The 23,265-nt window shown below is 43.7% G+C and overlaps 1 protein-coding gene across 4 annotated transcripts in view; it reads right to left on the minus strand.

The window, feature by feature from the left end:
- The window catches only part of CLTCL1 (clathrin heavy chain like 1), a 93,221-nt gene that overhangs the window by 13,869 nt on the left and 56,087 nt on the right, over positions 1–23,265 (minus strand). For all 4 annotated transcript variants that reach the window (XM_077874679.1, XM_077874681.1, XM_077874678.1 and 1 more), the window contains exons 15-23: positions 22,153–22,278; positions 21,473–21,615; positions 20,898–21,132; positions 18,317–18,439; positions 15,719–15,864; positions 7,835–8,018; positions 6,583–6,775; positions 5,811–5,968; positions 1,373–1,537 (exon numbers count right to left, since the gene is read on the minus strand). In XM_077874679.1, the coding sequence (XP_077730805.1) occupies positions 1,373–1,537; positions 5,811–5,968; positions 6,583–6,775; positions 7,835–8,018; positions 15,719–15,864; positions 18,317–18,439; positions 20,898–21,132; positions 21,473–21,615; positions 22,153–22,278 (1,473 nt within the window). The remainder of the gene's footprint in view (positions 1–1,372; positions 1,538–5,810; positions 5,969–6,582; positions 6,776–7,834; positions 8,019–15,718; positions 15,865–18,316; positions 18,440–20,897; positions 21,133–21,472; positions 21,616–22,152; positions 22,279–23,265) is intronic.

The following is a 23,265-nucleotide window of genomic DNA, read 5'->3' on the forward strand; positions in this document are numbered from 1 at the left end:
GTTTGAAAACACTTTAACAAAGCTCAAGAATAGCTGTCAATGGAGCACAGTTCATCTGAGTGCTGTTTATGTGGGAGGAGCTTATACTTTAATATATATTTTTCTAACTGGGCTTTTGTTTTAAGATACTCTGAGGTATATACACATAAGTTCTAGGGAGTAAAAGCAGCCCCGTGCATTTCTGCTCAGAAAGACTCGAAAGAGGCCCCTGAGTTGCTCTTCTTCCTTTGTCATTTCCTTTTGTTTCTTTATTTCTAAGATTTTATTTATTTATTTATTTATTTATTTATTTATTTATTTATTTGAGAGAGACAAAGACAGAGACAGAGAGTGCGTGTGCAAGAGAGCACAAGCAAGGGGAAGGGCAGAGGGAGAGGGAGAGGCGGAAGAAAACCCCTGCTGAGCAGGAAGCCAAGTGAGGCTTGATACCAGAACCGTGGGATCATGACCTGAGCCTAAGTCAGACACTTAACCCACTGAGCCACCCAGGTGCTCATAAGCTTGCTCTTCTTTCAATGGCTACAGACAGTCCTCATACCCACAGGCAGAGCTGGCTTCTCTTGAGGTTTCCCAACTTCATCTTCTATATACGCATGTGTTTTCATGGTAGATGAGGCAGGAAACCCAGATAAACAAAAATAATCCCACAACCCAGAGATAATTGGTCGTTACCTTGAGACACAATTGTTACCCACTATTTTCCCTGTGATAGAGCACCCACCAGCTCTCTCTCTCACACACTCACAAACAGAAGGGAATTACACTGGACATTCTACTTCGATTTCTCACAGAATACTTCAAAAACCTTCCCTCCTGTAACCCTGCCTATGCAGTTTGGTAGTTACAATATGTATACTATTTAACCATGCCCTTGATATTGGACATTGATGTTGATTTTAATCTTTTATTAAACAGTACTTCAGAGATTCATTGAAGCTAAATCTTTTGCACCTTTCTTTAAAACTTTTTTCTACTTACAGATACTGATAGTATCAGTGAGCTATAGATATGCCCTATCAATTTACTATAAAAGATCAACAATGCCAATTTACAGTGATTACCCTGAGAATATGGTGGTTTATACAAATATCTTAAATCATGATACCACTGCTCAGACTGATAATTCCATGCTATTAAGACAGCTTCTGGGGGCTGATTGGTCCAACACGGAGTCCTCCAGGACCTTTGCTACAACCACAACTGATAGCTTATGAGATTCTCTGAGCCTTCCCCTGCTGAGAAGACTCAGAACCCTGCCTGGACAAGGCAGGCATCCAGACACATCCCATGTGGCACAACGGTGTGGAGGAAGGAAGGACAAAGGGGGAAGGCTTGAGAGACCAGTGGTCCTCTGAAGACCAACTAAGCTTACCTCCTTCCACGTGCGGGTGCTGTTGGCCTTGCGGCTGCTGTCCACTGCTGCCTGATATTCCCCGAGGTGGACCAGGGTGGAAGCTAGGCGGGCAAAGTTAGAAACGCTGCTGTACAACAGCTTGGCAGCTTCATACATTCCCTCCTCGTAACAGCGGTCTCCAACCTATGAACAACCGGGTAGCTCTGCTGAGACCTTCTTAAATGGGAAGATCCTCCAGAGGTAGTCTAAAGTTCCAATTGATAGGGTATTTCTGTTTTCAAAGAAGGTATCTTTCTGATCACACAGCAGCCTGGGCCACCACAGAGCTTCTGAAGGATGAAGCGTGACTCTCAAGCCCTGGACCCACACCTGCCTGCTCCTGTGTATGCTGGCTATCATCTCCCACAGCTGCACCCCGGTGGGCCTGGCCTCAGAGCTGTGCTCCTTGCTGCTTCTAGTCTCCTCTCCACAACAGCTGCCTACCAGAGAATAGCCTGCCAGGGATCACACACAGCCCTGGTTCTTGCTGCCATCCAAAGATCTCCCTCACTCCCTGACAGCTTTAGCTTCCTCTGAATTCCTCTGGTCTGAGGACCTTGTGTCTCTAATGGTAGCCAGTCACTGTCAACTGCCAATCCTGGGAAGCTTAGTACCAGAACCTACTCTGCCTGCCATCTCCCCTCCTCTCCAGCTCACCACCTCCAGCCCCCAACTCCTAACCCACCACTCCCATCTGCACCTGGCCAACTCTCCTCCTGGCTTGATGGCTGTTGGCAAGCCATGTGGGCTCTATCTTCACTCCCTTGGTTGTACTTGGCCAGACCCTAGTCTTGGTTAGAGCGGTTCTCTGCCAACTCCACACACCCAGGACTGCAGAGCTAAGTTCAGAGAGCTGAACTCCCAAGTGCTGCCTGGGCTCTCTTAAACTTCATGATGGTGACCCCAGAGGAACTCGTGACATTAGCCATCCTACTCCCTCAGCCCAGGTACTTGCTCCTTTCCATCATTCATTTCCTAGCTTCTCTCCCAAAATCTCCAACAGCTCAGGCTGAATGCCTGGTTCTCAGATCCTGAGGAGACAGACACAATCAGAAGATCCTGTCCATAAGCATCAGGACTGAGTCTGCCCCCTGCATCTGTGGTCCTCACCTGGCCACCTGGGCCAACTCACCTGGTACACACGATCCCAGCTCCCCTCCCCTACTCTAGGTCAGGGGCCCAGGAAGCCCTAGCAGTGATTTTGCCCTCTATCCTAAATCACTGCTATAAGCTTAAGGAATCACTACTGCTTTCCCCAGCTCCAAACCAAACCAACCAATCTTCACTGTGACCTCAGCCCAGCTATTGGCTACCACCCAGCTTTTAGCATTTCTTTTCAAGCAGTACTTCTCAGAAGAGGTGTCTGTGTGTCTTAAGAGCTGTCCCCAGTCTCTTTCTGTGCTCTCTGGAATCTGCTGCAATCAGTCTCTTGCTGATTCACCAGCAGGGTCACTGCTTTAAGTCACCAGCACACCATCTGGCTTCCCTAACACTCTCCTGGACAGATATATACTTGCTTCCCTGTACAAACCTTTGCTTTTGTCCCCGCTACCTCCAGCCATCTTCCTGCACCTGGGCTTAGGAGTGACCTAGTCTCAGGCCTCAGTGTACAGTGTACAGTGTCAACTGCACACTGAAGGCTGCCACTTTTACAGCTCTAGTTTCAAATTCTCCTTAGAAATTGGACTTCTGTACCCAGCTGGACAGACATCTCTGGATGTCAAGATTGAACTTGTCTGCATATGAGTCTTGACTGTCCTCAAGGCAGGCCTCATACAGGGCCCCACCTTGGCAGACACAAATCCATCTGTCCAAAACTGTCCCGTGCCACACATGGCACAGATGCCTCACTCCCGCTTCTCACTTAAACTCCACCCACAACCCAAGCATATCACCAGCTCTCTGCCACTCATCCCGATCACTTTCTCTGAGTGGCCATTGACTCTGGCCCGGGCTACTGAATCACTTATCTGCTCTCATTGCTTCTGTCTCTGTCCTTCAGTCTATTTTCAGCACAGCAACCAGCGGAGTTCTGTTAACCCCTAAGACCAGATCATATCCCTCCTCTGTTCAGTGTCCTCTTCCCAGACTGAAAGCCAGAATTCTGCCCATGGCCTCCAAGTCCTGACATGCCCTGCCAACAACCATCATTCCCCAGTGTTCCACCTTTGACTTAACTGAGTCCATGTTTGGCTGTGCTGCTTCAGCCTCCTAGGCCACCTCTGCACTGCACTGTTCCTGCAATATGCCCAAACACTCCTCAAGGCACCCTTGAATAGGCTGTCCATGCTCAGGCCTCCTCCCCCACAGAGATGCAGACTCAAAAACTCACCTCTAGACATCTTCCTGGCCACCTGTCTAGAAGTGTACCATCCACCTCACCCACATCACCTGCCCTACACTGTCCACCCCTCCCTGCTGTACTTTTCTTCTATACATTTACCATTTAACATACAAGAAATTTCTTGAATGGATCATAAGATCTACAAAGACAGAAATTTGACGACTACTACTTTCACATCTGCATCCACAGTCCCTATCCTGGCACATGGAAGATACTCAAGAAAAGTTTGTTGAATGGATTAATTAATGAAGTATCATATCAAAGCACATGATCCTTTAAGACCTGTTATTGTTGACTTATAGGCAATACAGGGAAAATGAGTAAAATGACATCATGGGAATTCAGTCAGCAGAAGCCAGACTGTGGGAAACATAAAAATAGGTGGTGGGTTGGAGCTGGTTGATGTGTACTGAGCCCACCTTGGAGGACTGTGGAAGGCAGTGAGTACAGCCTTAGGGTCACCATGAACAGAGGCAAAGAACAAACAAAGCCATCTGAGTTTCCCAGGCCAGCTAGCTTTCCGGTAGGATTTACCTTTGGTGTGACCCAAAAGAGCATCTCTGGCTATGGTATTTAATGGGCTCCCCAGTTAGGAGAATTCTGTTATGAATTCAGAGGGAGATCTCGGACAAGGCTTCATTTTCTAACATCTTACTAATTTTCTGATTATAAAGACAATTTAAAAAGTTTTGGTCACCAATCAAAACAAAACTTGGCAAAACGGGCAAATGAAAGGAAAATGGAAGACTACTGCCTAAACTGTATCTTTGCTGTCACACTTGACATGTTTTTTCTAAGTACATAGATATGTTCATCATATTGTACATGCAGGTTTTCACTCAGCTGCAACTTACCTCAAAAGATTTTTCTGTCACAAACAAGGCTCTAAATACCTGTAATGGCTATATTATATTCCACTGATGGATGGTGTTTCATTATTTCCTTTTTTGGGACACTGGCTTTCAACTATTATTGGTATAAACCATGGTGCAATGATTAGATATTTATATTAAAGTTATCTGTACTTTTTTTTCTTTCTTGGGATTTATTTTTACATTTAGACCTATGAGACCCATGATTAGGAATATACATATATGTAGAACTTTTATGCATTAGATGAACTGATACTTTCCTTTGTGCTTTCTTCAACTGCTTATATGCTTAAAAACTCCTTCCTCATGGAAAGACTCAAATAGATATTTAAAACTTTTAGATAAAACCCCCTCAACTTTTACCTATAATTCTTTCATATGAAATTTTAGTTACAGAATTACATGATGAACTTTTAAGCCCTTTCAAAACTCCAACCTAATTTCCAACAGCTAATTGGATCTTACTTTTTTTTTAAATTTTTATTTATGATAGTCACAGAGAGAGAGAGAGAGAGAGAAAGAGAGAGAGAGAGAGAGGCAGAGACACAGGCAGAGGGAGAAGCAGGCTCCATGCACCGGGAGCCCGATGTGGGATTCGATCCCGGGTCTCCAGGATCGCGCCCTGAGCCAAAGGCAGGTGCTAAACCGCTGCACCACCCAGGGATCCCTGGATCCTACTTTGAAATAAAGAATCCTAAGTCCACTTTTGTGTTACTTATTTCAGTAAAGTGTGTGTATTCTTTACAGAGGGGTTAGAATATATTCTATTAACCCTTCATCTCTATCACTTTTTCTAGGGGTAACACTGTATGCCAGGAAATAGACTTTACAGTTATTTAGATCTTTCTTTTATTTAACACTTTCCCTTAAGGTTTATTTAAACATTTTGGTGTTCTTCCTACTTTAAAAAATATTTTTCCCATTATGTTATTTGATAACTGCTGACATATGGAAAAACTCTTTTACCTGGCTAGTTAGTTCACTTTGTTCTCCCATGATAATAGCTAGAATACTGGCACATAGTCCTGGCACCTTTTTTTAGGAGTATCTTTCTGATGTGCACAGCCAGGGCCCTTAACTTCCATACTAGGGACAGTAACAAAGCTGTGGCTTGTTTCTCAGGGTCAGAGATCTGGGCCACTCTAGGGAGTAATCCCTGAACCTGCCTGTAGCAGTTCACGGTCCCCAGGGCACAGCCTACCTGCTGGATGTGGGCATTGTTGGGTCCATTAATACAATCTTCTAGTTCAGACAGACGGCTGGTTTTAGCCAGGGCAAAAATAAGTTCAGTCTCTACATAGGATTCTCGGCCCTTTTTCCTGGCCATCTGTAGAAATTTAACCAGATCCTCCCAATTGTCTAAAGACAGAAAATAGAAATAGGTTAATCCAGAGCTGCTAAGTTTAAACAGGAGGCTCAGTTCCTCCCATTCTATCCTCAGGTAAGATGTTTACACTCCCACTCTGCCTTAGTGAGGGCTTGGACTCCAGGTAAGGTCTCGGAGGACTTTTGTCTGCTAAGCAGAGCCCTATCCCAGATGGGAGAGACAGAAAGAGCAAAATCACACAGGGGCTGACCCCGGGGATGGGAAGCTCTACATCATCAAGTAAAGACCTCACCAGGAGAGAGGATGCTTATTCCAGTCCCTGGAGAAGCAAGCACCAGTTAACTGGAAAGGCTAGAAGAAGCTCTGGACCTAAGGTTCTGACCTTAAAATTATTATGATAGTGCTATCCATTGTGCTTAAACTGTCCAGTCAACCAAAGAGCTAGTGTCTAGTTAACAGTCAACTAAAGAGCTAGTGTCATTAGCAGATTAATAGTAATAGATTCTTTTGGAAAACTTTTACTTAGTGGTGTCTCCAATATTTCTGGATGCGTAACATGTGCAGATTCCTGGGAAGGCCACATCCTTCTCTTGCCAGGCTTCACACCAGTGAGAAGCAGAGCCTCAAGGAGAGGAAGTTCACTTACTGCTCTTGCTGGCTGCCTGAACGACCTCTAAGTAAGAGGAAGGGTCGTCCGCTCTGATGTAGGAGTCGATGGATTCTTTCACCAAGTCTTTCTGGAGCTGGGCGCGGGCCAGCTGACTCCATACAGCAGGCTCATTACATCTCTCTGCAAACTCGTATGCTCGGTCCAGGTTTCCAATGTGCTCAATCAGGACCTAGGGGTTACAAGAGGGCACTTATTTTTTACCACACCTAGTCAACTATAGGGAGCAGATTTTTGTTCAAAATGTAGAACATTTTGCCTAAAGCTGCATGGCCATTTCAATTCAGTCCAAAGCAACCAGGCATTAAGTATTTCTCAGATGATGAATGGAAGGAAAAGATAAGACCTATACTGTACAGGAGGAAGATGCCTCATGGAGAAGAGACACTCCAAAAAAGAGAAATAAAGAAATGGGAGACAGTCAAGCTAAGCTTTTTGGTCCAGAACAAGGACATGGGAATTGCCCTTGATCCTGGTAAGACAGTACAATGGAGCATACAGGGTGTAAAAAGCCTCAAAGGAGCTACTGTAGGGAATGAAATAGCTTATCAGGAAGAAAATACCCTTGAAGGGTACTGTCATCTGGAGGCCTGGGGTGCAGCAGTTGCCCCCTCATACAGTTTGATCTCAGAGCAAGGCCACAGACCATGTATGAACCAAAAAGAGGGGTGTTTATGTCTGAGATTTCACAGGCAGGTACAGAAAAATGGTAAGGGAAGAGGCAAGGACATAAAGAATCTTGGTGAGAGAGTAATTAAAGTGATCTGTCCCATGGTTTATAATTGATTTGGAAATAAAACCAGAAAAGACCAATAGGCTGGGAGGAAACAGAGGAGGGTTATGGGAAGGGCTCTTGGTGGGGCTGAAGGTGGGCAGGAGGGCTGACAGGACTGCTCTGGAGAGGTGACTGCTCCGGGGAGGTGAGGTAGCAGGGGGTGAAGGACTGGAACAGTCATCACATGCAAGGACCTCAGTCACCAGGGCTGATCACATGACCTGGCATCAGGTACCCAAGTCTAGAGGAATGACCGGGGGTGACTGCCAGAGAACAGGAGTACTAGCAGAATAGGAGCCAACAGGCTGGGAAGACAGGTTACTGGTGAAGAGAAGAAAAGAGCACAAGAATCTGAGAGAGACATCGAACAGCCAGATGGGGGTGACGACAGATGATGATGAGGACTCGTGTGGCAGAGGTCACTAGGGTCTACCATGACCGCACTCAGCAGCCCACCTGGATTGCTGAGGCGTTTACATCAAACTTGCGGAAAATGGCAAAGGCCTCCTCATACAGTGCGCTGCTTACGGCGATGTTTGCAATGTCTGGGGCATCGTAGTTGTCCAGGCGGCTGATGTACTCCATGACCCGTGTGCGGTCTGCCTTAATGGCGGTTAGGATCAGCAGATTCTGGAGATTCCTTAGGAGAGGTGGTAGTCAGCACAGTGTCACAGGAATGAAAGCCACACGACACTCTTTGGCAGGTTGACCGGCCCAAGACTCTCAATTTAAAAGTATTTAAAACACACACACATGACTAATGAATGATACAACAGAATATTTATAAAGTATATGTGGTCCAAAGTCTTGAGAAAGCACCAGGTAGGAGAAATCAGAAAACCACCCACCACTGGAGGGCTGCTGTGGCTTCTCCAGAAGCAACCACCACCCTTACTTCACAGGCTTTCCTCTAACAGCTTTTTTTTTTTTGTGTGTGTGTTTTTAATAGTTCTGCCATATAAATTGTATATCTAGGGGTGCCTGGGTGCCTCAGTGAGTTGCCCATCTGTCTTCAGCTCAGGTCATGTTCCCAGGATCCTGGGATCGAGCCCTAAGTCAGGCTCCCTGCTCAGAGGAGAACCTGGTTCTCCCTCACCCACTCCCCATTTTTGTGATCATTCTGTCAAATAAAGAAATCTTAAAAAAAAAAAACTGTCTATCTAAGCAATATAGATAGTTTTGCATGTTTTTGAACTTTTCTTTAATCATACTAGATGCATTCTTATAAAATGTTTTATTTTGCCTTATTTAAAAACATGGGGGGAAAATCAAGGTAATGTACCATATTAAGAATCTAAAAAAGAATAACATGAACATCATGTTGACTGAGAAAAAGTATCTGACAAAATTCAATACCCATTAATGATAAGGACTCTAAGCAAACTAGAACTAGAAGGGAATTTCTTCAATCTGATGATGAAGGCCATCTACATAATATTCACAGCTCTCAATACTGAGAGACTGAATGCTTCTCCCCAGGATCAGGAATAAGACAATGATGAGCACTTTCCCCACTTTTATTCAACATTCTACTGGAGGCTCTAGTCAAGGCAGTTAGGCAAGAAAAATAAATAAAAAGCATCTAGACTAGAAAGGAAGAAATAAAACTGTCACTATTTATAAGCAACAAAACTGATAGAAAATTCCAAGGAATCTATGAAAAAATCCTAGGAGAAATACATAAGCTTAGCAAGATATTAGGATAACCATTAAGTCGTTTGTAGTTCTGTATACTAGCAATGTACAATTGTAAACAAAGAAACCCCTACCGATTTACAGTAGCTCCCCAAACATGAAATATTTAGGTATTAATCTAATAAAACATGTACATGATCTATATGCTGAAAAATATAAAATGCTGATGAGAAAAAGTAAAGATCTAAATAAACGGAGACATGTTGTATTTATATACTCAACACAGTAAATATATCAACTGTCCCCAGATTCGTCTATAGATCTCATGCAATTCCAGTCAAAATTCCAGGAGGTTTCCCTTTTGATACAAAGCTAATTCTAAATCTTGAACAAGAATAAAGTTGGAGGGGGCAGCCCAGGTGGCTCAGCGGTTTAGCGCCGCCTTCAGCCCAGAGTGTGATCCTGGAGACCCAGGATCGAGTCCCACGTCGGGCTCCCTGCATGGAGCCTGCTTCTCTCTCTGCCTTTGTCTCTGCCTCTGTCTCTGTCTCTCATGAATAAATAAATAAAATCTTAAAAAAAAAGAATAAAGTTGGAGGAATCATGCTACCTGGCCAAGTGATTTTTGGCAAAGATGCAAAAGGAATCTGATGCACAAAGGACCTAACAAATAACCCTGGAATGACTGGATATCCACAAGAAAAAAATGAACCTAAACCTAAACCTCATATGTTGGTGGGCACTGGACCACAGATCTAAATGTAAAACTGTAAGACTTTTAAAAGGAATTTAGAGAGAATTTTTGACCTGGGACCAGGCACAGAGTTCTTAACACCAAAACACAATCCATAAGAGAAAAGTCTGACTTTGACTTGATCCAAATGAAAACTTTTAAGGGCACCTGGGTGGCTCAGTTGGTTAAGCATCTGCCTTTGGCTCACATCATGATCCTGGAATCCTGGGATCAGACCCTGTATCAGGCTCCCTGCTCAGCACTCTATCTCACTCCCGCTCTCTCAAATAAATACATAAAATCTTAAAAAAAAAGAAAAGAGAAAACTTAAAAAAAAAAAGATTTTATTTATTCATGAGAAACACACAGAGAGAGAGACAGAGGCAGAGACACAGGCAGAGGGAGAAGCAGCTCTCCATGCAGGGAGCCTGACGTGGGACTCGATCCCAGGTCTCCAGATCACGCCCTGGAGGCAGCGCTAAACCACTGAGCCACCAGGGCTGTCTGAAAACTTTTTTATTTTATTTTTTAAAGATTTTATTTATTTATTCATGAGAGAGAGAGAGAGAGAGAGAGAGAGGCAGAGACAGAGGCAGAGGGAGAAGCAGGCTCCATGCAGGGAGCTCGACGTGGGACTCGATCCTGGGACTCCAGGGTCACACCCCGGGCTGAAGGCAGGCACTAAACCGCTGAGCCACCCAGGGATCTCCACGAAAACTTTTTTTTTTAAAGATTTTTAAATTTATTCATTCATGGGAGAGAGAGACACACAGGGGGGCGGGCAGAGACATAGGCAAAGGGAGAAACAGGCCCCATGCAGGAAGCCTGAAATGGGACTTGATCCCAGGTCTCCAGGATCACGCCCTGGGCTGAAGGCAGTGCTGAACCGCTGAGCCACCCGGGCTGCCCAAAGAGAAAACTTTTGATCTTCAAATGATGCTATTAGGGGAATAAAAAGACAACCTCTACACTGGGAAAAAATATTTGTAAATTTTTTTTGCAATCGAGTCCGATATGGGACTTGATCTCAGAACTCTGGGATCACGACCTGAGCCAAAAGCAGATGCTCAGCCATTGAGCCACCCAGGTGCCCCAAGGCAAAAGATTTAGAAGGATCCTTGACCCAAGAGAATATATGGAGGGTAAATAAGCACAGGAAAAGTTGTTTAACACCATTAGCCATTAGGGAAATGCAAATTAAAACCACAATGACACACCACTATACACTTATTAGAATGACTAAAATAAAAAATACCGGTAATACCAAGTGCTAAAGAAGATGTAGAGAAATTGGAATTCTCACACATTGCTGGTGGGAATGCAAAATGGTACACTCTGAAAAACAATAGTTTGGCAACTTCTTAAACAGTTAAACATATATATACCATGTGGTTCACCAATTGCTAGATGTGTTCAAACAAAAATCTGGACACACGTTTATAGCAGCTGTATTCATAGTCACCCCAAACTGAAAACAATCCAAAATGTCCTTCAATGAGCAAGTGGATAAACAAACTGCTGTACATTCATACCACAGAACACTATTCACCAATAAAAAAGAACAAACTGGGATCCCTGGGTGGCGCAGCGGTTTAGCGCCTGCCTTTGGCCCAGGGCGTGATCCTGGAGACCCGGGATCGAATCCCACGTCGGGCTCCCGGTGCATGGAGCCTGCTTCTCCCTCTGCCTATGTCTCTGCCTCTCTCTCTCTGTGTGTGTGACTATCATAAATAAATAAAAATTAAAAAAATATTTTAAAAAAGAACAAACTATTGATGCAGATAACTTGGATGAAGCTCAAAGGCATTACACTGTGTAAAAGAAGCCAGCTCTCAAGAGACTGCATACTGATTCCCTCTACATGACATTCTAGAAAAGGCAAAACTGCAGTGATGGTGATGAATCACAGATGGATGACTGTCAGGGGATGTAACTGTAAAGGGTAGTTTACACAAGGCAGTTTCATAGTGAGGGAACTGTTCTGTACCCTGACTGTGGTGGTAACTTACACAAATCTTAGGCATGTGTTGAAATTTCTAGTATTGTACATCCCCCATAAAAGGCCAATTTAACTGTATTATAATGAAAAAGGAGGGAAAAAGGTATTAAAAAATTAGGTCCTAGATTCACCTGTGCTGTTGGACAGCATTCATTTTCTCTGTGACATGGTACTCCACTGTACGACAGTACGACAACCCTTTTACAGTTGGGTATCTGGATTGCTCTCAGATCTTTGTTGCTGGAAATTGTGCTTTGTGCATTCTTGCACATGTCTCCTGATACATGTGAGCCAAGTTTCTCCAGAGTTCTGAACCAAGAGTGGAAACCCTTCCAACATGCACTGCTTCCCAAGAGGAATGCACATTTCCAACAGGGCATATAAGAGGCCCAGTTGCTCCACACTGTCATCAAGGCTGATTAGGAGAGCTAGATCCTTGCTGCTCTGCAGGAGGAAAGGGATGGCACACAGCAGTCACACTGTGCTTCCTTGATGGCTGATGAGGCTGCATTCCTGCCGTAGGCTCACAGGCTGTCTCTCTTGCTGAAGGATCACTCAAGTGCTTTGTTGAGTTTTCTAACAGGTTGAGTTTTTCTTTCATTATGTTCTCTGGGCTAGTTTTTGTTGGTTATGTATGTTGCAAATGTCGTCTGTTTGTAGCTTACCCTTTTCTCATTATGATAAAGTTCTTAAGTTTAACATAGTCCTATTTACTAGTTTTTCAAGCGGTTTTTATATTTTCGTGGCTGGCTTATGTGTGCATTAGGCCACAAATACATTCTTCTTCTAAACATAAACTCTAAAAACATTATAGTTTTGCCTTTATATTTAAATCTTTACATAGTATGGCACAGAGGTCCAATTTTAATTTTTACCTATATGGATAATCAGTTGTCCAGACATCATTTTACTGAAAAGTCTATTATTTCCTTCTGCATAACCAACTCTGTCATAAATGCATGTTTTACATATGTGTAGGTCTATTTTAGGGCTCTTTGCTCTACTATAATGGTCCATTTCTCTGTTCCTTGCCTAAACCATCAGGACTTGATTTAATTTTATAATAATTCTAGATCAGAGTAAGTACCTTGCCATCCCTAAACCTACTCCCACCTCTTGGGTGACTTATTATTTGTGTTGGCAATCTTGATTATTCTTGGCCTTTTATCTTTTTTGATTTAAAACTTAAAATCTCCTATCAAGTTTCATAAATAAACAAATAGAGAGTTTTATTGGTATTGCAGTAAATCTGAATGATGTGGTAAAACTGATGTCTTTTTTTCCTTAAAAAAAACTTAAGATTTTACTTATTTATGAGAGAAAGATAAAGTGAATGCATGTGCGCATGAGCAAGGGGAGTTGCAAATGGAGAAGCAGGCTCCACACTGAGCAGACAGTCTGACATGGGGCTCGATCCCGGGACCCTAGGATCACAACCTGAACTGAAGGCAGACACTTAACTGAGCAAGCCACCCAGGTGCCCCTGATGTCTTTTAGTATGTGATCATTCATAAATTTACATCAAGCTCTTTATCATGGTTGAGTGGATAGGATTATAGAAGTTTGTCTTTTCATTTATTTGTCTCTTGATTTGTTTTTTTTAAGAACCATGTCTATTTGTTGAATAGATGTAAATTCATTCTAGTAAGCTTATAATTCAACAGCTATATTATTTTTATTTACTTTAAAAATGTATTTACTATGGTCTTTCTTTATGTATACTTTTTAATATGCTCATTTTTAAAAAAGATTTTATTTATTTATTCATGAGAGACACACAGAGAGAGAGAGAGAGAGAGAGAGAGAGAGAGAGAGAGAGGCAGAGACACAGGCAGAGGGAGAAGCAGGCTCCATGCAGGGAGCCCAACGTGGGACTCGATCTCGGGTCTCCAGATCACACCCTGGACTGAAGGCAGTGCTAAACCGCTGAGTCACCAGGGCTGCCCTAATATGCTCATTTTTAAAGCTAATTGTTCTATCAATTACCCAGAGATGTGTTAAGATGTTCTAATGTGGTGAATCTGCCTTTGTCTTCTTGCAGTTTTGGCAATTGCCACCTTACATATTTTGAAACTATATTATTAGGTATGTACGAGTTCAGAATTATCTCCCCGATGAGTTAAATATTTCATCATTATATATAGTAGTCCCCCTCAGCTGCAGGTAATTATTCCAAGACCCCCCAGTGGGGGGTTTGAAACCACAGAGAGTACCAAATCCTACATATATGATATTTTTTCCTGTATATATATCCTTTGATAAGCTTTATTAATCAGGTACAATAAGAGATTAACAATAAAAACTCATGATAACATAGAACAATTACAACAATACATTATAAATAAAATTTATGTGAATGTGGTTTCTTGCTCTCAAAATATCTTGTACTGCACTCACCCTTCTTGGGATGATGTGAAATGCTAAAACGCCTATGTGATGAGAAGTGAGGTGAATGATGTAGGCACTGAGATATACTGTTAGGCTATAACTGAGCTTCTGACACACTATTTTCAGACCGAATATAGTTAACCATGACAACTGAAACCATAGGACATGAAATCATGGATAAGTGGGGGACTACTGTACTGGCCCTTTTTACTATTAATGGTTTTTACCTCAAAGTGTATTTTGTGTGACACAAATATAGACCATATAATATATATAAGTTTTTCTAGTAATGGTGTAAGTATATAGGGATCTAGTCTGCCATACTGCCAACTCTGGCTATTTACACCTACACAGAAAACTATGTCTGATGAAGCAGCCAGTCCTAGAAAGAGGGGCAAGAACTTGAAGGTCCCCTTGCATGTATGAGAAACAACAGTGTTCAAGGAGTCAGCACACAGAATCAGAACCACCTTTGAGTATTTTTCTGTGGAAAGTACTAACAAGCTAGTATCTATCAAAGGAGGTTGACCAGACAACAAGATGGAATATCCTAGTCACCTCAGGCATCCTGTAATCAAGAAGGTCTCAGGATTCCATTAAAATATAATTTTACATTCCATAATTTGCCATTTAGCATTTCTGAGTTTAAAAACAAACACATACACAAAAATATGCTTTAACACATGCCACAGGCCTTGAAAGCCCTTCTGGCCTACAAAACAAACCTTACAATTAAATCTTTACAGCAGGATTTATGGTGCAAATATACTGGTCTGTTTGACACAGAATCTCTGATAATGAATTTTAAAGTGGAGATTAAGTGCTGAGTGTGACCACATTGAAGCATGCTCTATTACTTCCAAAGTGTCTGCCCATGGAGCATCTGGGTGGCTCAGTGGGTTAAGTGTCTGCCTACAGCTCGGGTCATGATCCCAGGGTCCTGGGATGGAGCCCCATGTCAGGTTCTCCTTTCAGTGGGGAATCTGCTTCTCCTTTTCCCTTCTGCAGGTTGTGTCTTTCACTCTGTCTTCAAATAAATAAAAATCTTAAAAAAAAAACCACACACACACAACAAAACAAAAACAAAAACAAAAACAAAAACAAAAAAAAACCCAACAAAGTGTCTGCCCATGCTGTTGTTTCTGCCTAGAGTGTTCTTTCTACCAAAGCTCTTACTCATCATGTCTCTACATTACATATCCAGCAAGTCTTCCCTGATACATGACCAGATTTAGTTTTCTTGGCATCTGTTTCCAAGCTTTGTTCACCATGATTTCAAGAGTTTAACATGCTTGGGACATAGTAGGCACTAATGAATATTAGCTCCCTTTCTGAGCATTGTGGTTAAAAAAGAATAGTGCAGCCCAGAGAATCAAGAGGAAGGATGGCTTCCTGGAAAAAGGAGAATTTAGGTTGGGCTAGAAGACATAGGTAGGACTGAAAATACAGAACACAGTGAGAAGACACTGGGGAGCAGTCAATGAGGCTGGGCAGGTGAAGAAAGGTCCAACAGTGTAATGGAAAGTGAACGTCAGGCAGGTGCTTGAATCTGACCCAGTCAGCACTACCCTTGGCATACCCTTACCTGTGCTCACTGAAGACCGAGTTATCCAGAACAATCTTCTCCAGCAGCTCAATCAGTTCATTAGGCAGATCAGCTGTCATGAAGGCTTTGACAGTGACTGAGACCTCTTCAGGATCCTGTGTTTCTGACAATGCCGTCTGTACCACCTGGTTTTAAAAATCATTTGAAAGAACTTGATTAGATACAGCCAATTCAAGACTATCTTTGAAGCTAAACCGAAGGGAAGGATTCCTCCATGGCAGTCTGAAATAGTCACAGAGAAAACAGATTTCTCAAGGCAAAAAGGGAAGGTTGTCTAAAGGAGTCCATTTCAGAGATCTCTGCCTCCTCTATTTGACAGTTAGTTGCTCTCTCACATCAAAAGGGCTGCAGATTCATCTCTGCCCGAGTGAGCATACCGCAAATTTACTCCACACTCAATAACACAGTGCACTAAACAGGCAGCTGAAATGCATGTCTGCTTTCATCTTTGTTTTTTAGGTCACTGTTCATAGCAAATACGGCCTCCATTTCTCTAATGAAGACACCACTCTAGTGAAGCTCTTGCTACCCTAGAGCACCACTGGCCCAGCCCACTTCCAGGCCTGCAGTCCAGTATACCCTGAGCTCCACAGCCCTCAGAACAAGGCCAAGGGAAAGACTGGGGAAAAAAAAAAAAAAAAAAAAAACTGGCCACACCACCCCTCATCCAACTACAGGTGTCTCATTACAAAAAAAAAAAAAAAAAACTCACAAGTGGGGGAAAAGACACTTTCCCAAAGAGTACACTTCCCAGATGACAGCAGGCTAGAAGGTCAGCATCGTTCTCTTTATTTACACTTTGTGCCAGGGGCCTTTGGTGGCTTCAGGATCTATCAGTTTTGCCAAGTTTGGGTGTTTATCAGGGGTGAGCAATAGTAGTGCATTAAAGAGAAAGAACTGACAGCTCAGAGAAGGTATGACAGATAATAGATGATACACAGCTCTGGCCATGAGCTTTTACCCTGCAAACAGGAGGGGCTGCAATAGAACTAGAATCAAAGCCCAGTCCACCTTGCAAGTGGCCACTGTATACTCAATGGCCTCATAAGATACAAAAGTTCTTCTGAGGAGTTTATAACAATCCTAACAGTTATTCCAAGGAGTTTGAGGAAAGGGGCTATCACAGGAGATAAATAACAAAAAGGGTGTACTTAAGGGAAAAGAAAACTGTCATAGCACACAGAATCCATCCAGAATAGGAGGTATTTCCTGCCATCATGACATCTATCCATTCTTGAAAACCTTTGAGTGCTTTAAATATACACTGTTTATTTTAAGGGCAAAAATAAATTTCCATCATCTATTTGAGTCAACAGGATGCCTAATCTAAGGTTACTTAAAGAAGCTGCTGCCTCTAAGTAAACTTTCCATAATGAGCTAGCTTCTCCTCCAGGCCTACAAGCAGTCTGCCTCTGGCCTCATGCAGTCTCTCTAATTAGAGAGGTAAGGTAGGTAAATGCCCCCTAGGAGGTGGCTATGAATATTCAGTCTCAGCAGACATAATGACAGGATTAGCAGCCCTACACAGACATGGGGAGACCAAGAGACACTCTGCTGGCTTCAGTTCAGCAAAGCATTAAAGCTGCTCGAGCCAATGCAACATGGCCTACAAGACATGTCAGGCAGTTGGACAACACCTGGAGAAGTATCTGTTGTCTGTAAATCTGGAGATAGATCTCTAGTGGAATATAAGCCTACTCTGTCCCAGGCCCTTTGCTGCTCAGTATCTGTCAAGTCTGGATGAATGAATCTTCAGGCAAATCTTACAGATGGGTAACTCCAAAGTTAATATGAGATCCAAAAAACCAGTCTTCTAGCCATCTAAAAGTGTTCCAAAATGAAGTTTATTAATAAAAATATAATGGCAGAAACATGAAGAACAGTGGACAGAAAACAAGAAGATGAAATTCAGGAGAGATAGAGGTGAAACCCAGCAAGTGCACCCAGTGGTTGGTAATGCACACAAAGGAGCAGAGGCACTTTAGTTGATAGGCTCAAGGCTGAAGGCCACTTCTTGGACCAGGGTGTCTTTTTCCCACCTTGGTCTTAGCCTACCCTCCAAAGAGTATGCCCAGCAGCTGAGGGGAGAGTGGGGATGGTGAAGTATCAATTGTTGCCTTGAAGCTATGGGAAGCCTACCAAGTGGTTGAGGTTGACACCCATCCGCCAGACTGCACATAGGAGGAACCCTGGCCTCAGCACTGGAGGAGAAGGAGGCAACTAGATAGTTATAAGAGTGCAAGGGGTTCCTCAACAAAGGCAAGTCCAGCTGAAACAATCCTGAAAGTCATTTACCTTGTGTCACCGGGGGCTGAGCTGAAAAAATACTAAGGATCCAGCATGTAGGCATGCCATCAGATATTCCTTTTACTGGGGCAGCACATCCCTGCTTTGGAGATTAGGGCCAACTCTGTGCCTTTAACCAGTAAACTCCAGAGAGGATTCACAAGATAGTCTGTCTGGTCACGCGTCTGAAGATGTGTTAGACGTAATAATTCAACTAGTCACTCTGGCCACAATATGGTAAGACAGCAAAATGCAGGCATGCATACCCATACTCCCATTTCCATTCCTCACCTGGTCAATCAGCTGTCTCCTGGACGGGTTAGTCTCCTCAAGGACATGAGCCCAGAGCTCAGGATCCTTCCTGCGCACCAGGTAGCGGGCCTCACTCTTGAACAGAGAATTCTCATTGCAAACCTGAAATGAGCACACTAGTGTGTATAACACAACCAACCAATGGATGCTACTTAAGGGACCCACCCTAGTCAGTTCCCTCTGTCCCCAACACTTGTTTAGTGTCAGCCAGAGCCTAAATGAGAAACAGTACTTTGACATGTGATAAGCAGCATCCCAAATGAGTGACAATGCACTTCCCAGAGTGACAAATTAGCTCAAAACACAAGTTTCTCAGTTTAAAACTTAGAATGGGTATGACTGTGAGGCAGCTCCTCTCCACAGCAACCTGTTGCCCTAAAGTAGTGCTACCCAGCAGAACTTTCTGAGACAATGAAAATGTTCTAGACCTGTGCAATGGAATGCGGTGCATGAAAGAGGGACTAATTTTTAAATTTTAGCTAACTTAAACAGTCATCATCTCTAAAATGTTATCAGAATAGCCCAGAACTGGTACAAAACAGCATATATGCTACATTTCAAGGCCTATAAACTTTATTTTTATTTATTTATTTTTAATTTTTATTTATTTATAATAGTCACAGAGAGAGAAAGAGAGAGAGGCAGAGACATAGGCAGAGGGAGAAGCAGGCTCCATGCACCGGGAGCCTGATGTGGGATTCGATCCCGGGTCTCCAGGATCGCGCCCTGGGCCAAAGGCAGGCGCCAAACCGCTGCGCCACCCAGGGATCCCTCAAGGCCTATAAACTTTAAAATACAGGGATCCCTGGGTGGCGCAGCAGTTTAGCGCCTGCCTTTGGCCCAGGGCGCGATCCTGGGGACCCGGGATCGAGTCCCACATCGGGCTCCCAGTCATCCCAGTGCATGGAGCCTGCTTCTCCCGCTGCCTGTGTCTCTGCCTCTCTCTCTCTGTGACTATCATAAATAAATAAATAAAAATTAAAAAAAAAAAGAAGAAGAAGTAAAATACACTTTCATTGATTGAACTTGAGACCCTTTTTCTGAGTGTTCTAATACACATCTCTAAGAAACCAGCTGTTTACTGGAACATCTCAATGTGTGAGGCACTTGCTAAGGCCTAGTGGGTATCAGACTGGCTGGGTACCACAGGCCAGGCACAAGGCTAAGTGCTGCATGTGTGTCCATGGGCTGCTCATGTGTGCATAGCATGACTTCTAGCTTGCCCCAAAATCTCACTGCAGCTTCTCCTTCTGACACAGCAGACCTTAATGAGCATTTTTGGGTCTGAACTCTGCCTTACTAAAAGGCGATGTCCAGGTAGGACAGATGAGTGTAAAAATCCCTGAGAGGTCACTGAACTGAGTTTTAATAAAAAGGTGGTAACATTCAGCCAAAAGGTTGGCTTATGGTATCAAACCAACTAAAGTCCCAACTTCACACAAACTGGCTCCCTAGAGACTGTAAGACAAGGTGCTGTGTCAACCTGGCCTATCACTTGCATGGTCAGTGTCCAAAGCTAAAGTAGGATGACAAACTGGTACACTGCTCTTGAGCTTTGGCTCTGTATGCTTGATACCCTAACATATTCCTTCCTCAGTTGCTGAGTTTCTACCATGTTGTCAGGCACTCTGAGGTGCCCAGGGCAAACAGATGTCTATAGATCTTACAGTCAAACAAACATCAGGCACACCCACATGAGATTTCTGGAGTTTAAGGTCACAATAAAATATGTAGATCCAACCGAGGGCAGAGGTAAGCAGACCTGAGGTGGATGTTCCAAGGAGGGGCCAGTTAAGAGCTCATGGTTGGGAAGAGTTGGCAGAGGGTATGTGTAAGAAGCTGCCCTAAGGAATATAAATAATAGTGAAAGGGAATATAAGGGAAGGGAGAAGAAATGTGTGGGAAATATCAGAAAGGGAGACAGAACATAAAGACTCCTAACTCTGGGAAACGAACTAGGGGTGGTGGAAAGGGAGGAGGGCGGAGGGCGGGGGTGAGTGGGTAACGGGCACTGAGGGGGACACTTGACGGGATGAGCACTGGGTGTTATTCTGTATGATGGTAAACTGAACACCAATAAAAAATTAATTTATTATAAAAAAAAGAACCATAGTATAAAATACAAAAAAAAAAAAAAGAAGAAGAAGCTGCCCTAGAAGAGCAGGAAGTGCTAGGGCACACAGGATGGAAGCATCCAAGGTAGAGAGGCAAGAGGGGAGGTAGTCAGGCTGCTGAGGACAGGACTTGCAGTTCCCAGAGGAACTGTGTGAGCCCAAGTCAGACTAAGGGGCTCAATTTTGCCCTCAGGACACTAAGTAACCTTAAGGACTGTAAACAGAAGGCTGACAGGTCAGACTTGGAGCAGCAGCCAGGCTTATAGGTACAATATATACAAACAGGGTATAAGGCATCTGAATGAAAAGGAAACCAAGTTTATGGAAATGTACCACATGATCTGCAACTGTGGGGCTCAGAGGAAGTCCTCAGCAGCCCCCACTGATGAAGTCCTGCCACAGGAAGCCAGGGCAACAGCTGGCAGCTAGGTGTATTTGCTCCCCACCTTAATGAGTTCAAGATCACACTGCCCCCTCTCGTAGGCAACGCAGGCCAGATGTGGGTCCCGTTTCTCACAGTAGCGGCCCACCACACGGCTGTCATAGTAAGCATTCTCTCTCAGGAAGCGCTCGGGGCTATTGTTGCTATCAATGTAGATCTTGGCAAGTGCATTGTGAGTGGCAGGCTCTTCACAGCCTTCGTGACTCCGGGACTCCAGCCAGGGAAGCAGCAGCTTTAGCCTTTGGAACAAAGAAGAACATCATAAAAGTCTCAAAACGAACATCCTAAGCCTCCAGGGCAGACCCTGAACTCTGAAGGTTGCTTCTAGAAACAAAAATCTCATTCTATTAACCTCAGGTTGTTCTAGGGACCAAAACAGACTTGAGTTCCAAACTTATTTTAATTGTTACATTTTCCTGAAAGATCTGCAGTACCAATAGCAAATAACTCACTACTATGAATCCAGCCATAGAGACAGTTTACTCTTGGGGTCTGGAGGCTGACTGAAAGGGATCTTGGAGAACTTAACAGCAAATAGAACCCAGGGGCAAGAGAAGATACCAAGCTAGGATCCCTTACCTGTTTCTTTTTTCTACTTCAGCCACCAGCTCATCAGTAGAGAACTGTCCTCTCACCACCATGATTAAGTTTTTAATTACTTCCTCAGAACAATCCACATCAAGCAGCCCTCCAACCACAGCAGGGATCCGGCTAGGGTTGACCTAGAATGGTCAAGGTGGTGACTTCAGTGCTGCAGGCACAGGTCACTGCTACAAGTTCCCCAGTGCCTGGACAGTGTGGCTGTCTTAAAGGGCTCCTGTGGTGGGCAGAATGCATATTTGAAACTCTAAGCCCTAATGTGACTGTATTTGAAGATGGGCCTTGAAGGACATAATTATGGTTCAATGAAGTCACAAGGGTAGGGCCGTAATCAAAGAAAAGGCCATGTAAAGGCACAGCAAGAAGGCGGCCATCTATAAGCCAAGGAGAGTGGCTTCAGAGAGAACCAACCCAAGGTGGTGGGGTCAGCACCTTGATCTTGGGACTTCCGGCCTCTAGAACTGTTAGTAATAAATGTCTATTGCTTAAGCCACCCAGCCTGTGGTATTGTGCTATGGCAGCCTGGGTTAAGATACCAGTAGTCTCAGACACATTCAGGGAGCAGAATCAGTCTCTCAGGTGTAGGTTATTACCACCAACCAAGGCACAAAGGTAGCCAGGTGTCACTTGGGAGCCAGCAGCGACGGTCCCAGTAGTACCTTCTGAACGTAGATCTCAATGTACTTCTGCAGGTTGTTGCGGTATAAGTACAAGACGAGGTCATGGACAAAGTCAAACCGATCACACACAATGATGAGGGGAAGCTGGTCTGTGAGCTTGGCCTCCTGTGTTTTGGGAAAGCACAGAACAGAGCAGGCAGTGAAGACCCCACAGAGCTAGACTGCAGGAATCAGGAATAAGCACAGGGATGGCGCTGCTTCTATAGAAAAGCAACTCTAAGAAGACTCAGGATGAGAGTTTGTTCTAGAGATGCTATTGTTTTAAGTTATTTGCTTTTGGGGATATAGAGTTTGCTTTGGGAAACAATAGAAAGATAATACTATTTGGTTAAAGAAGAAAAGAACTCTGCTAAATTTGGCAATACCATTGCAAACTGGTCCAAAAGCAAATACCATTTGTGTTAAGATAAGCAGCCCATTATGTATAAATGCGACCCAAGCCTGGCAGCAGACAGTGTGGGCTACTTTCAAGAACACGTGCCAATAAGGGCTGCCTTTCTGGGCAAACAGCCACACTCCATGGAACATCAGCCATCAGTGCAGGGGGCTCCCCCCAACCCACTGCCAACACACACAGTCCATCATAATAACGCCTCCCCTCATTTGGCCATACCTACATGACACTTCTCAGGTGCCCTTGCACCTTTGCAAGGTTCTGGGTATGGCCATGTGATCCAGTTTCCTCTAATGGAATGGGAATCGAAGTGCCACATGCCACCTGCAGTCTCACCCATAAAAACCACCCATGCTTACTCCTCTGAACTCTCTTTCCTTCTTCCTGTTGACCATTCAAGGTGGTATGCTGAAGATGGCAAAGCAGCCATCAGCCTGGTCCTTGAAAGATGGTGAAATAGAAAGCCACCCTACTTTAGCTCCACATTTACCCCAGTCTGTGCATGAGGAAAAAATACACTTCTCACTTTTGATGCCACTAGCACTGAGTCACTTATTTGCTTCTATAGACTTTCCTAACCTAATTAACAGGGGCATAGTTGGGACATTGTTGAAACATAATGCAGCAATAAACTAACTCCCTCTACTCATACATTGGATAATTAACAGCATAGCCTCATAGGTTGTTAAATGAGCAGT

Source organism: Canis aureus, chromosome 27 (assembly GCF_053574225.1).
Source record: "Canis aureus isolate CA01 chromosome 27, VMU_Caureus_v.1.0, whole genome shotgun sequence".
Taxonomy (NCBI): domain Eukaryota; kingdom Metazoa; phylum Chordata; class Mammalia; order Carnivora; family Canidae; genus Canis; species Canis aureus.